The sequence below is a fragment of the Calliphora vicina genome, chromosome 2 (genome assembly GCF_958450345.1).
Source record: "Calliphora vicina chromosome 2, idCalVici1.1, whole genome shotgun sequence".
Classification (NCBI taxonomy): Eukaryota; Metazoa; Arthropoda; class Insecta; order Diptera; family Calliphoridae; genus Calliphora; species Calliphora vicina.
The window spans coordinates 69,369,489-69,384,175 of NC_088781.1; the positions used below are offsets into that span (position 1 = coordinate 69,369,489).

The following is a 14,687-nucleotide window of genomic DNA, read 5'->3' on the forward strand; positions in this document are numbered from 1 at the left end:
TAAAATATATTATATTTCAAAATAATTGAAAATATTGAAAGAAAAACTTTGTTGCGTTTGGTGCGTAAACTTTTTTAACAACGGCGAAAAATAATACCGTGATTTTACATATTTTTTAATGCTGAATTTGACTATGCTATGCCAATTTGCTTATGTATTTGGAAAAAATTTTAATAGTTATGTCCCTAATATACATATTTTTATTATTCTACAGTATGCCAACAGCTGTTTCTTATCACTACTTAATGTTGTTAATCACACAAACATACACACACACACATACTCTTAAATGATTTAGTAACAAAGTAAATTTAGTCAGTATTCAATAGTCGCAGTTGTTAAGTAAATTAAAAACAATGGCCGGTTCTTTGATGATTCTAATGGGAGCACTAACTCTCTCATCTCTGCATCGATTTAATTACACCTGTGATACTACGTATTACAAATTTCCGAAGTTTTGGACAAATACTGGTTTATGTCCCGCCGGTAGAATCATACATGACGATATTAGAGACTCACTTCTCTCAGACGCCATGCAAATGAATCTGTTGTATATAGCAGCACTTCCTAGAGGTGCCATAACACATATACGCATACATTGGTTATTGGAACTGCTACAGTTTGAACAGTTCTCACAGTCCGGAGTACCTATTTACGATTTTAGTGTTTTGGATAAATTCCTAATGGATTTGGATGAAATGAATATAAAACCAGTTATTGAGTTTATGGCAAATTTATCGGATGTCTTTATTAAAAACCCAACTCAGAATGGTTTATATTGGGACAACTTAAGCTACCAAGTCGCCAGACATTATTTAAGTAAGTATGTAAAAAGGAATATTATAGAACTGTGAAAGTTTTCGCCACAAAGTATACAGAGGCGACACGGAAAAAAAAAGTATATTTATCTCTTTCGCTCGAAACAATTTCAACTGGTTTGGTTTTGTGCTTATTTATATAGTTGTTTGTTTTAACGCACTGTCTGTATTAAACCGCAAATTTGTTTTCTATTTCTATCGAAACAATTTCAAAAAAGGTGATTTTAGTGTTTTTGAACTGTCAAATTTGACACCTCTGTATACTTTGTGCTTTTCGCGTCAATTTAGACTCGTAAACTTGAACAGAATTATTGTGCATTTGATGAATCAGCTGTTTTTGTTTACTTTAAGTTGTAAGAACTAAAAACACTGTCCACGAATTTGACACTTTTTCTGTCAAACGGGGCACCCGGCGGGTTTACCTAATTCGGGTACGCTCAATCCAGTGGTGCTAACCGTTTTTATACCCTACACCACCATAGTGGGGAGGGTATTATGCGTTTGTGCAGATGTTTGTAACGCCCAAAAATATTAGTCTAACACCCACCTTAAAGTATACCGATCGACTTAGAATCACTTTCTGAGTCGATTAAGCGATGTCCGTCCGTCCGTCTGGTCGGCTGGCTGTCCATGTAAACCTTGTGCGCAGAGTACAGGTCGCAATTTTGAAGATATTTCGATCAAATTTGGTACATATTATTTTTTCGGCTCAAGGACCAAGCCTATTGAAACTGGCTGAAATCGGTTCACTATTTCACCTAGCCCCCATACAAATGTCCTCCCGAAATTGGACTTTATCGGTCATAAATGTTTAATTTATATATGTATCTCCACAAATTCCGCTCCAAATAAGTTTTATATACACAAAATTCATGTCACCAAATTTTGTTACGATCGGTCCATAATTAGTCATAGCTTCCATATAGACCCGCTTCCGAAAATCACTTTAACGTGCATAAATCGCTTAAAAATTTTGGTAAACTCACAAAATTCAACATAGTTAACTTTAATATAGACATAAATCACACGACCTAATTTCATGGTGATCGGTCCATAATTGGTCATAGCCCCCATATAACCCCACTTCCGAAAATCACTCAAAAATATAAATTATTGAAATTTTAAAAGAAAATTTTTTTTTGCTCTTTTACTTAGTGTAGGGTATTATATGGTCGGGCTTGACCGACCATACTTTCTTACTTGTTTTATGTTAGCTCTTGTTTTCGAGATATACCGTTATTTCGAAAACTGTTTAGCTTATTGAATAAACTAAAAAAACGAAATTCGGAAATACATATGTATATCGTTGTACTCGTTTTTATACCCTTCACCTTCGTGAGAAGAGTATATATAAGTTTGTCATTCCGTTTGTAATTTCCCCAATAAAATTTTACGACCCTATAAAGTATATATGTATGTACGAAGCATGCAAATTATGGTATTTAAAATCAGCGAAATCCATTTACAAATCATGCAGTTAAAGGAATTTTTCAGGTTTTCCCATCGAAAATGGGTTCTTGGATCATTTCAAGCAATAGGTCGTATATATTTTCTTTGGTTCGTTTTTATTTAGATACTTTTTGAGTTTTTAAAACAATGAAAACAAAAAAAAAAACGTTAATTTTCCATATGTATCAGAAGTGAAGAGGTAACGATGTTAATTAATTTTTTAATTTTGCTAATTTTGTTGTGTTCCTTCATTGCCTGAGCAATATGAATGCCCACCTACCTACTACTTCTGACATAGACACATATAATTTGAGAACCATGATCCTGAGTAAAGTAAGAACTTACAAGGTGACTCTTAATGGTACTTTGATCATAGATTATTCTAGAAACCTGATAGTTATAATAGTGATATCAAATGTTTAGCTAGATTAATGATCCTGCGGTATGACATTTATATCATAGGTTTCAGGATGTGGCAATAAAAGGCGATGGGTTTAATAGGACAATTAAATAAATTAATGAACATATGCAAATAATATTAGACGCAGATATATATCTACTTGAGTTAAGTAATAAACCACAGGACTTTATAATATTTATAACATTTTTAATTTATTTCTTGAGTATATTGAGATTTCAACTGACTTTCAGATGTGTCTGTATTACTGATGACATCAAAAGAAATGTGAACGTTTTTTTTGCAATGATTGAATTCTGCGTTTGCAGTACTCATTAGTCCACAAATTTTAAAGTATTTTGAATTTTAAAGCAAATATAAACGTGGCTGTTTTGTTAATGTGTGAGGTATATCAAATACCTATATATATATATATAACAAATGTCTTTAGAATAACGGTACATATGGTCACACCACTTTTTCCCTTACTTTGTATATCAGACTGTAAAAAAGGTTTTTTTTACAATAAATTTAACTTAATTCAATTTATGTCACACAAATCATAAAATTGCTGGGACAATTCGGGATAGTAAATTAAATTTGAATTTTCTCACTTGCTTTAAAATTTGGTTGAATTGCTCCGCTAACGAAGTAGCGGGTTAAAAGCTAGTATTCTATAAAATAAATCAATATTTTTAAAAACTTTATCAACGTTTTTCATAAATATGTTTGAATGAGCTTTAGAAAATATATTTCATTAAAAGCGGTTAACCGTCTTACAAAAACCGTTTTTCGATACTCGACTCGGAACTCCACCATATAGACCATTTGCGTGTAACGCTCGGCTAACCGTAATGGCACTAACTCTCATGCATTAGGCTAATTTCTATTTTTGTCAACTAAATTAATAACAGGTACATAATTAATTATAACCATATATATATATTTTTACTCAAAATAATTGTTTCAATCTTAATTACTTTGGAATTTTGTACGGTTATTTTTTATGAAAGTGGCACCACTGAATTATAAATCAGCTGTTTACGTTGTAGCTGTCATCTTTAAAATAATTCAGTAGCTGCCACACCACTACAACTGCAGCCAGAAGAATTTGTGTTCGTGTAGCCTGTTGTCTTGAATGTGTTTGTTTTTCTCAGTTATGTGAGAAAATCAATTTTCAGTTTTATCTAGGTTTAAACTAAGAATGTAGATTATCTTTATCCCAGAAACTAGCTCTAAGTCAACAATACATTTTTTTGGTTACAGTCCCGCAACAGAACTATCAAGGCGAATTTATACAAGGTGGTGGTAGTTCTACAAAAACAACAAATGGTCTTAACAAATGTCAAAAAACAGAAATTAAAAATTAAACAAATATGTATTAAAACTAAATATAGTAAGGGTACTCATTTAAACGCTTAAGTTTCCCATTTGTGCAAATGGGCAAATTTGCGCGACATGTTTCATGAACCCACCTTTTCAATTTTGTGCAAGTTTATACAGAAAATTTATATTTGTCAAATAAAAATACATAAATTCAACAAAAGCTTTAATAATTTTTTTTTCAAATTGTATAAATTTTAATTTTAAAATGTTGAATGAAAGTTAAATCTTTGGAACAAACGGTGGTATACATAGTTTGGAGGACTTTGTTTATGTTCTAGCTGTTGGTTAATGTTTTCATACACAATGTCATTTAATACAATCATTCTGTTCCAAAGTTACACAATTTTCACATGCACAAAATTTTTATATTTTATTTGATTTTTATTTCTTATAAATAAAAGTAAACAAAAGCAGCTGATTCATCAAATGCACAATAAATTCAAGTTTGCGAGTCTAAATTGTTGCGCAAACTTATCGGAGTTGTGCAAACGAATTTCCATACATTTTGTGACATTTCATTTGCGAGAGTGTAAAAATGCACAGATTGCACAGTTTGCGAGGCTTTTAAGCGTTTACATGAGGACCCTTAGTGTAGATAATTGAATAGTGAGGGCATTACTTCTTTATGCAAAATATAGATATTTTGTTAATTAGCTTTAAATATATAGATATTGAAGTAAAAAAACAAGCTTTGACAGATGTTAGAACCAAACAAACGAAAAAAGAGTAATCAGCTGATTGACTAACTCCACCTTGTATAAATTCGCCTTGAGAACTATTATACATATGTATCAGGGCACACTTAGAAAGGTGACTGCGATGAAACAGCTGATTATTTTTTTTATTCAGTTTGAATTGTCAATTCACTTGTGGTTGTTGTGGCGAAAAATACAACAAACCCAAAAGCAAAAACAACAACAGGCAACTTTGACAGTTCACCTACTTTTTAACAAAAACAAAGTACCTGTTGTTTTTGTATTGTTGTAGTGATGCAGTCACCTTTCTTAGTGTGCCCTGATATGTATAATACTTGAGTTGTTAAGAAAAACTGCCTAGTTATTGCTGCCATAGTTTAGAACCGCGATCGGCAGACATATACTACTACATTTTGCACTTGTATAAGTGTATGAGCGAAAAAACAAGAAATGAGAAATAGTTGTACTCTCATCTTCACTACAAAACAGGAATGGACATCATTGTTCTAAACCAGGGGTGCCCACAAGTTCCTTATGGAAGAGTAAACACCAATACATTTAAAGAAAAGCTACTTTTTATTCAATATTTGTTGTTGCTAAAACCAATTCATACAAAGAAAAAAGAAACAAGTAAGAGTACTATATTCGGCCGTGCCGAATCTTAAATACCCTCCACCTAAATATGAAGGTATACAAACTGAAATAATATAACAATTGTTAGAAAGACTAGTTTACGCAGAAGATATTTTATTTCAAATGTACAACATATTGTATCTAATTCAGCAATTTATAACTGAAATTCCTATTAGAACGTATGAAATTTAACAATTTATATACTTAATAATTAGTTAATACGTTTGGATCAACATTTTTCCCTTTTAACATCAAGTGAAGAAACAGAGTATAAAAAAGGGTATGCAAATATATTTAGACAAATTTCAAAATATTTGGTTGTGGGACTTATGTGGGAACTATGACCTATTATGATTCGATTGTCATAAAATATTTTTACGTGATTTTTATGTTTTTGTGTGAGAGCTGTGGCCAATTATGGACCAATATTCAGTATTATGATTTTTGAATACAAATTACTGATCTGTGTACTATTTTATTTTAATATATGGATGCTATGACCTATTATGGTCCTAAGTATTTAAGGGCTATTTATTTAGAATTTCATATAAACAACGCTATTAACAAGAGTGGACCTTATATGGGAGCTATGCCGAATTATGGACTAATATTTAAAGAATCTTGTAGTACGATTCTTGAATACAAATTACTGATCGGTGTACAATTTTGCTTCAGTATAGATTTTTATGGATATTTGTGCAGGTTAATGTGTTTTCCTGAAGTGGTTCTTACATGGAGGTTATGACCAATTATGGGCCTATCATCATAAAATTTTGTACAACGATTTTTGTCTATATTGAATAAATTTGTTTTGAATTTCCTGCTTAGGACAATAATAAACATTTTTCTTGCAACTCTACTAAGTTTGTTTGCGTATTTTGGACGTGAGCGTGTTTTACACAGACGGACAGACAGACAGACGGACATGGCTCAATCGACTTAGAATTTCATAAGGATCAATAATATATATACTTTGTTGGGTCTCAGATGAATATTTCTCAATGTTACACACGGAATGACAAACTTATATATACCCTCATTCACCACTTATGGTGGTGGAGGGTATAAAAAAGGGTATATGTATTTAGACAAATTTCAAGATATTGGCTTTTGGGACTTATATGGGAGATATGACCTATTATGAGTCGATTGTCATAAAATATTTTAACGTGATTTTTATGTATTATGGATCGATATTCACAAAACTCAGTAGTATGATTTTAAAAATTACTGATCTGTGAACTATTTTGATTCAATATATGGAACCTATGACCTATTATGGGCCTAAGTATTTGAGTGCTATTTTTGTACAATTTCATATAAACAACGCCATTAACAAGAGTGCACCTTATATGGGAGCTATGACGAATTATGGACCAATATTTAAAAATCTTGTAGTACGATTCTTGGATACAAATTACTGATCGGTGTAAAATTTTAGTTCATTATAGATTTTTTTGGATATTTGTGAAGGTTAATATGTTTTCCGAAATTAGTTCTTATATGACCAATTATGGGCCTATCATCGTAACATTTGGTACATTGATTTTTGTATATATTGAAAAAATTTGTTTCGAATTTCAACCTGATAAATATATTTGTATGAAATTTATGACGAGTTTAGTGATTTTCGAGAGTGGACCTTATATGGGAGCTATGGTCTGTGCGTAACTTCATTTTGATATCGATTTGTTTTAAATATTTATTAAGGTTAATATCTTTTTTCGGAAATGGGCCTTATAGGGGAGCTATGACCAATTATCGGCCAATCTGCGTAAAATTTGGTACAGAAATTTCTATGTATATACTTATTATTTTTGTTGAATTTATGAAATTTATGATTTCTAAATATAAATTAGAGATTTGTATAAAATTTTGTTTTGATATTGATATTTTTCAGATATTTATATAGGTTAATGTGTTTTTCGGAAGTGGTCCTTATATGGGAGCTATAACCAATTATCGGCCGATCTTCATAGAATTAGGTACAGCGATTTTGGTATATATTGGGACTATTTATGACGAATTTAAACTTAATAGCGATATTAATAAGACATTTATGCTTATTTAACTGATTTTCGGAATTGAACTTTATATGGGGGCTATGGTCAAATATGGGCCGATCTACAAAAAATTTGGCGTTGTGATTTTTTTAAGCACGAAACTTATTTTTCCTGAATTTTGTGTCGATACTACAATTTGGTAGGCATTTACAGACCATAGAACTATATTTCGGGAAGAAATTTGTATGGGGGCTAGGAGAAATCATGGACCGATTCCTATAATTTTTACCAGAGTTAGTCCTTTTACTATAAAAATAATTTGTGCAAAATTTGATGGTATTATCTGCAATATATTTGCACATATAACAAAAACAATTTTAAAATTATCATGTTTTTTTTTTAGGTTGTCTTACATTCAGAAGTAGTTCTTATATGGAGGTTATGACCAATTATGGGCCTATCATCATAAAATTTGGTACATCGATTTTTGTATATATTGAATAAATTTGTTTTGAATTTCAACCTGATAACTATATTTGTAAGAAATTTATGAGGATATTAGTGATTTTCGGGAGTGGACCTTATATGGGAGCTATGGTTAAATATGGACCGATATTCACAAAATCCAGAAGTATGATTACTGGATTCAAATTACTGGATCTGTGCGTAATTTAATTTTGATATCGATATGTTTTTAATAATTTTTAAGGTTAATATCTTTTTTCGGAAATGGGCCTTATAGGGGAGCTATGACCAATTATCGGCCAATCTGCATAAAATTTGGTACAGTGATATCTATATATATGAGTATAATTTTTGTCGAATTTTAGCATGATAAATGTATTTATAAGAGATTTATGAGTACTTAACTGATTTTTGGAAGTGGACCTTATATGGGAGCTATGGTCAAATATGGACCGATATTCACAAAATCCAGTAGTATGAAATCTAAATATAAACTATGGATGTGTGTGAAATTTTCTTTTGATATTGATATTTTTTGATATTTATGTAGGTTATTGTGTTTTTCGGAAGTGGTCCTTATATGGGAGCTATAACCAATTATCGGCCGATTTTCATAGAATTAGGTACAGCAATTTTGGTATATATTGGGATTATTCATGTCGAATTTCAACTTGATAGCGATATTTATAAGACATTTATGCTTATTTAAGAGATTTTTGGAAGTGTACTTTATATGGGGGCTATGGTCAAATATAGGCCGATCCACGAAAAAGTTTGTAATATAATTTCTTTTACCACGAAACTTATTTTCGCTGAATTTCATGTGGATATTCCTATTCTGTAGGCATTTATAGACCATATAACCATATGTCGGGAAGAAATTTGTATGGGGGCTAGGAGAAATCTTGGACCGATTCTTATAATTTTAACCAGAGTTACTCCTTTTATCATAAAAGTAACGAGTGCAAAATTTTATGATATTAGCTACAATATATTTACAAAAAATGTCCAAAAATATATGAAAATTATCAATTTTTTTTTGAGGTTGTCCCACATTTTCATTCATAACTTTGGTTCCACTGTACCGATTTCGCTGATTTTCAATACCAAACTGCTTAGGAGAACAGTAAACATTTTTCTTGCAAGTTTAACCATTTTGTTTGTCTATTTTGGACGTGAGCGTGTTTTACACAGACAGACAGACGGACAGACAGACGGACATGGCTCAATCGACTTAAAATTTCATAAGGATCAATAATATATATACTTTGTTGGGTCTCAGATGAATATTTCTCAATGTTACACACGGAATGACAAACTTATATATACCCTCATTCACCACTTATGGTGGTGGAGGGTATAAAAAAAACACACTTTCAACACACACATTTTTAAAATATCATACGATAAACAAAAACAAAATCTACATGGATGATCGCAGTCGTCAATGTTTACCAGCAAAGCATACGAGTGAAGAACGACAAAAAAATAATAAGACAAAGTTGTTTGTGTATTTTGTATTGCTAGTGCTGAGTGCTCTAGTGAGTATACAAAACACACAGCCTATAGCTAAGAGCAATTACAAAAACAAAAGAGTACCAAGAGTATAGGGCTTGGGCATGACTGTTCTAAACTTTAGAACAATGATGTTCATTTCAGGTTTAACTGAGCATCATTGGTGAGTTAAAACCAAAGTAAATTAATAAAGTAGCGACAGTACTACAACAAATACAACATTTACAAAAACCACAAGCAATTTTGTTTTTGGTTTAAGGTCTGAGCTGTCAAAGTTGCCTGTTGTTGTTTTTGCTTTTGGGCTTGTTGTATTTTTCGCCACAACAACCACAAGTGAATTGACAGTTCAGACCAAAGTAAAAAAAATAGTCAGCTGTTCTACTGAGTCTACTTTATTAATTTACTTTGGTTAAAACTAAGTATAAAATGCCAAAGCACAAACAGACGACAAATAAAATAAACAATTCAGCACAAGAGCTCTTTGTTTTGATTTCCTTTATTAACATCAATATAATTCTTAATATTTTTTTATATACTTTAATGCAGGGTTTACAATTGCTAATGTATTAGCCGTCAATTGTAGTTAATATACATTTTTATCAATCTGCATTCTAAAAATATAGTAACTATTCTAATTTTGTATAACTCTGCTAATATAAATTGCTGTTACTATTCATATATTACTATACAAATTGCAATGTTAGTTTGCAATTTCTAGTAGCAGATACAACCAGTTGTCAACTCGTTATTGTAGCACAACAACCAAAATATATGTTCGTGCTATAGTAGCATATACACTTTTTTGACGAACTAATATTGAGCGTCAGCATTCGTTTTTGTTTTGTTGTGCTAGCAATTTTCTCTGGCAGCAATTTACATTTCTTTGGTTGCTTTGCTATGGTTGCATTGATATTTCTTGTTTTTGCCTATTTGGATGCTGCTAGTTATTTTTTTGTCAAGTATGTAATACGAAATAACTATTATCCATTAAAGTAAATATTTTTGACTCTAATTGAAATATTAGGTGTGTCCGCGTACTTTCCAGTAAAAATTATTCAGTAACTTTAATTTAGACTCTAAAAATGACGATAGTCCGCCATATGTGTTTTCTTCGCATGCTCAGCGATGATGAACAAAAGTCTTTAAAAGAGCATAACAAATGTGTGTAAATTTTTCAAACAATTGTTGTATGGCGTGAACATCACTGATTTAGAGCGTAAAAATACATTTACTCTCAATCTAAAAAAATATCCAAAAAAGTACGCGAACAAGAATTTGTAAAAATAAGTTGTATTTTATTATAAATCAATTTTAAACGTTTGTTTTGTGTTATTTTAATTCTTTTCTTTGCAAGACTTATATATAAATTGTGATAATTTTCAACTTTTTTTTTTGTTTACATTTGCAACAATTGCCCAATTCACAATTGGTGTCGTAGCGTTGTATGTCGTAATTTTTTTTATTAATATTTTTTTTTGTTTCGAAAAATTTGTTTGAAAAATATTTATGACATACAATGATACAACACTACGACATCAATTGTGAATTGGGCAATTATGTTTTAAACATATTTTTTATGTTGATATTTTTTATTGGACAAAAAATGTCCAGTAAAAAATATCATGTTCTCTATCTACGAACTGTCACTTTTAACACTCTCTTGCTCTCTCGTTACAAGTTTTTAAAAGTAAACGAACGGAATACCGTAGCATCCAGTGATAATTTGTACAAATTATTACAAATTATCAAGTACTCGAACACAACTAAAATAAAACGAATGGAGTGCAATATTAGCTCGACAAAAAAACTGTGTGTGCTACTAAAGCACGAACATATATTTTGGTGGATGTGCAATGGATTGTGTTTGCTACTAAAAATTGCAGGCTACTAAAAATTGCAGAGTACAGGTCGCAATTTTGAAGATATTTTGATAAAATTTGGTACATATTTCTTTTTCTGCCCAAGGACAAAGCCTATTGAAACTGGCTGAAATCGGTCCATTATTTCACCTAGCCCCCATACAAATGTCCTCTCGAAATTGGACTTTATCGGTCATAAATGTTTAATTTATATATGTATGTCTTCCGATCGGGATGAAATTTGCACCAAGGTTAGCTCTATTGGATAGTAACTCAGACACAATTTTTCAACAACATCGGTCGAGAACTCTCTGAGTTATAGGGGGTAAAATTTTGACAATTTGGTCAAACAGGGGTTTTTTCTTATCCATGTAACTTATTACCTATTGTTCTTAGCAAAATGTGTCCCAAATAGTATAGATAGCTATTTCTTCGATCTTTCGAAAAAAAATATTTAAAAAAAAAAATAAAAAATTTTTAATATTTTTTTTCCGAAATCAAAAACTTTTTTGACTTTTTTTTAAAATTTTTTTTTTTTTTTTTTAACATTTTTATTTTAATAGATATCCTACTCACAGCTTCCTAAGTGACAAAATAGGTCTTAAAGGAAAAGACCTAAGCTTTCTTTTGAGCAAAAAAAATTTTTAAAAAAAAGTCCCTATTGGAAAAAAATTTCGATTTTGCAAAAAAAAATTAAAAAATTGTTACAAAATATTTATTTTGATAGATATCCCACTCGCATCCCACTAAGGGACTAAAAATATCTTAAAGGAATGGACCTAGGCTTTCTTTTGAGCAAAAAAAAAATTAAAAAAGGGCCCATATTGGAAAAAAATTTTGATTTTGCAAAAAAAAATTAAAAAATTGTATGTCTTGCGTTACAAAATATTTATTTTGATAGATATCCCACTCGCATCCCACTAAGGGACTAAAAATATCTTAAAGGAATGGACCTAAGCTTTCTTTTGACTACAAAAAAAATTTTAAAAAAAGGGCCCATTTGGAAAAAAAATCGTATTTGCAAAAAAAAAAAGTCAAAAATTGTAAGTCTTGAGTTAAAAAATATTTATTTTGATAGATATCCCACTCGCATCCCACTAAGCGACCAAAAGGGTCTTCAAGGATAATATCTAAGCTTTTGTTTGACCTAAAAAAAAAGATTAAAAAAGGGTCCATTTTGAAAAAAAAAGTCAACAAAGTTTTTGATTTTGCAAAAAAAGTCAAAAATTTTATGTTTTGAGTTACAAAATATTTATTTTGATAGATATCCCACTCGCATCCCACTAAGCGACCAAGTAGGTGTTCAAGGAAAATATCTAAACTTTATTTTAAGAAAAAAAAAAAAAAAAAAAAAAATTTTAAAAAAAAAAAAAAAAAGTTTTTGATTTCGGAAAAAAAATATTAAAAATTTTTTATTTTTTTTTTTAAATATTTTTTTTAGAAATATCGAAGAAATAGCTATCTATACTATTTGGGACACATTTTGCTAAGAACAATAGGTAATAAGTTACATGGATAAGAAAAAACCCCTGTTTGACCAAATTGTCAAAATTTTACCCCCTATAACTCAGAGAGTTCTCGACCGATGTTGTTGAAAAATTGTGTCTGAGTTACTATCCAATAGAGCTAACCTTGGTGCAAATTTCATCCCGATCGGAAGACATCGATTTCAAAAGTTGGTTCACTTGACATGAAATGCCCCATATACAAAATTCATGTCACAAAATTTTGTTACGATCGGTCCATAATTAGTCATAGCTCCTATATAGACCCGCTTCCGAAAATCACATAAATCGCTTAAAAATGTTGGTATACACGCAAAATATTCATGCTCTTTTACTTAGTGTAGGGTATTATATGGTCGGGCTTGACCAACCATACTTTCTAACTTGTTTTTATATGTAGTTTGACATTGTGCCTGCACTTGAAGGCGAATTGGCTATCAGGGAAAAATGTCAAAAACAGCTGACAAATAAATCAAAGCGAATTTTTGTTAAACAAAAAATGTTTATAAATTTGAATCTGTTTGTAATTCAATTTGATGTTTTTAAAAATAAAACTAATTTCGTGTAGTTATTATTATTGGTTTTAAAACATAAACGAATTTAACAGCAAAACAAAGTTTGACATTTACAAAATGTAAACAAAGTTTGACATTGATTCTGCAACACAGCGAAAAATTAACATAGTAGCAAAAAACGATCAGCTGTTCTGATAATACTACCTTATTAATATACCTTGTTCCAGACTAGCATTGCAATTTTAATAGTAATACGAACGAACAGTATGAATATTTATATTATTTGATTGTGATGAAATGAGATAATTTCATATTTATTGCATAGTCAAATGTAAGAAATATGTTGCTAGAGCTGAATATCGAAACCCTGCTTTAATGTCCCTTTTGCTTTTATAAAGTTAAAATTTACAAAAAAGTTATGTACGCTGTTGCTTTTTTTATAAAATTTAAAGTATTACCATATTTATATTTTGAGGAAATGCACATGTGATTTGACTGAAAACTATGGCAATGCTAAAAAAATTAATCCATTAGTTAAATGCCGGCTAAATATGTTTCAGGTTTAATATAACAGCGTGTTAAGCTACGTTTAACTGACAAGTAAAACACTAAAAAATAATTTTTGTTTTTATTTGCAGATATGTTTGGAGCAAAAAAGGTTTTAAACTGGCGATTTGAAACATGGAATGAACCAGATCTGCTAACGTATAATAAATTGAATTTTTCAGTTGAAGGTATGTACATATGTACAGAGTGGGTCGATTTAGCAATCGATATTTTGCCCTAATTTCAGAAAAAGTCAAAAAATTTACATTTTCTCAACTTTTATTTTTAAGGTTTTTTTTAGTAGGGAATAAAAATATCGGCTGATTAATTTTTTAACCATAATCAATCAAAAACCGTTTGCATTTAAGGTGACGATATATATATTAGGGTGGCCCTTAATAAACAAAAGTTGGATTTTGGCCATTCTCACCCCCCAGTTTGGTGAACATTAGTAAAAAAATCATCCTGAAAAAATTTTAGGTAAATCGGTTGGTGTTAAGACGTGCCACGCAAGCCGCAAGCCCTCTGAAGTTTTGAAATGCATTTACAATGGAAAAAATGCATTTTTTTCAGTTTTTGTAAAAATTTTGCCATTAAAAAATTACTTTTGCAATTTAATTTAAAAGAATAGAAATGTGAACGCAATTGTCGTTCTAATGAGACATATAAAACAGAAATTGGTCAAAAAATGTTAAAGTTATTAAAATATCGCCAGGCCATTAACGTGTCTCAGGCAACTAGAACAAGAAAGGTAGGAACAAAATTAACATATTTTGATAAATATTAAAATAAAAGCTCATTTTTACTTAAAATATGTCGATATTTACTTGTATATGAGTTTTTGTCTTCGTAGGATACCGTTAACCTATTCTTAGGTATGAACAAAAAAATAAAATTTTTT

The 14,687-nt window shown here is 30.4% G+C and overlaps 1 protein-coding gene across 1 annotated transcript in view; it reads left to right on the forward strand.

Moving 5' to 3' along the window:
• The first annotated feature begins 326 nt into the window (after positions 1 to 326).
• Positions 327 to 14,687, forward strand: part of Idua (alpha-L-iduronidase) — a 61,409-nt gene continuing 47,048 nt past the window's right edge. The window contains exons 1-2 of the mRNA XM_065499250.1: positions 327 to 819; positions 13,879 to 13,974. Coding sequence (XP_065355322.1) covers positions 357 to 819; positions 13,879 to 13,974 — 559 coding nt within the window. The 5' untranslated portion in view covers positions 327 to 356. The remainder of the gene's footprint in view (positions 820 to 13,878; positions 13,975 to 14,687) is intronic.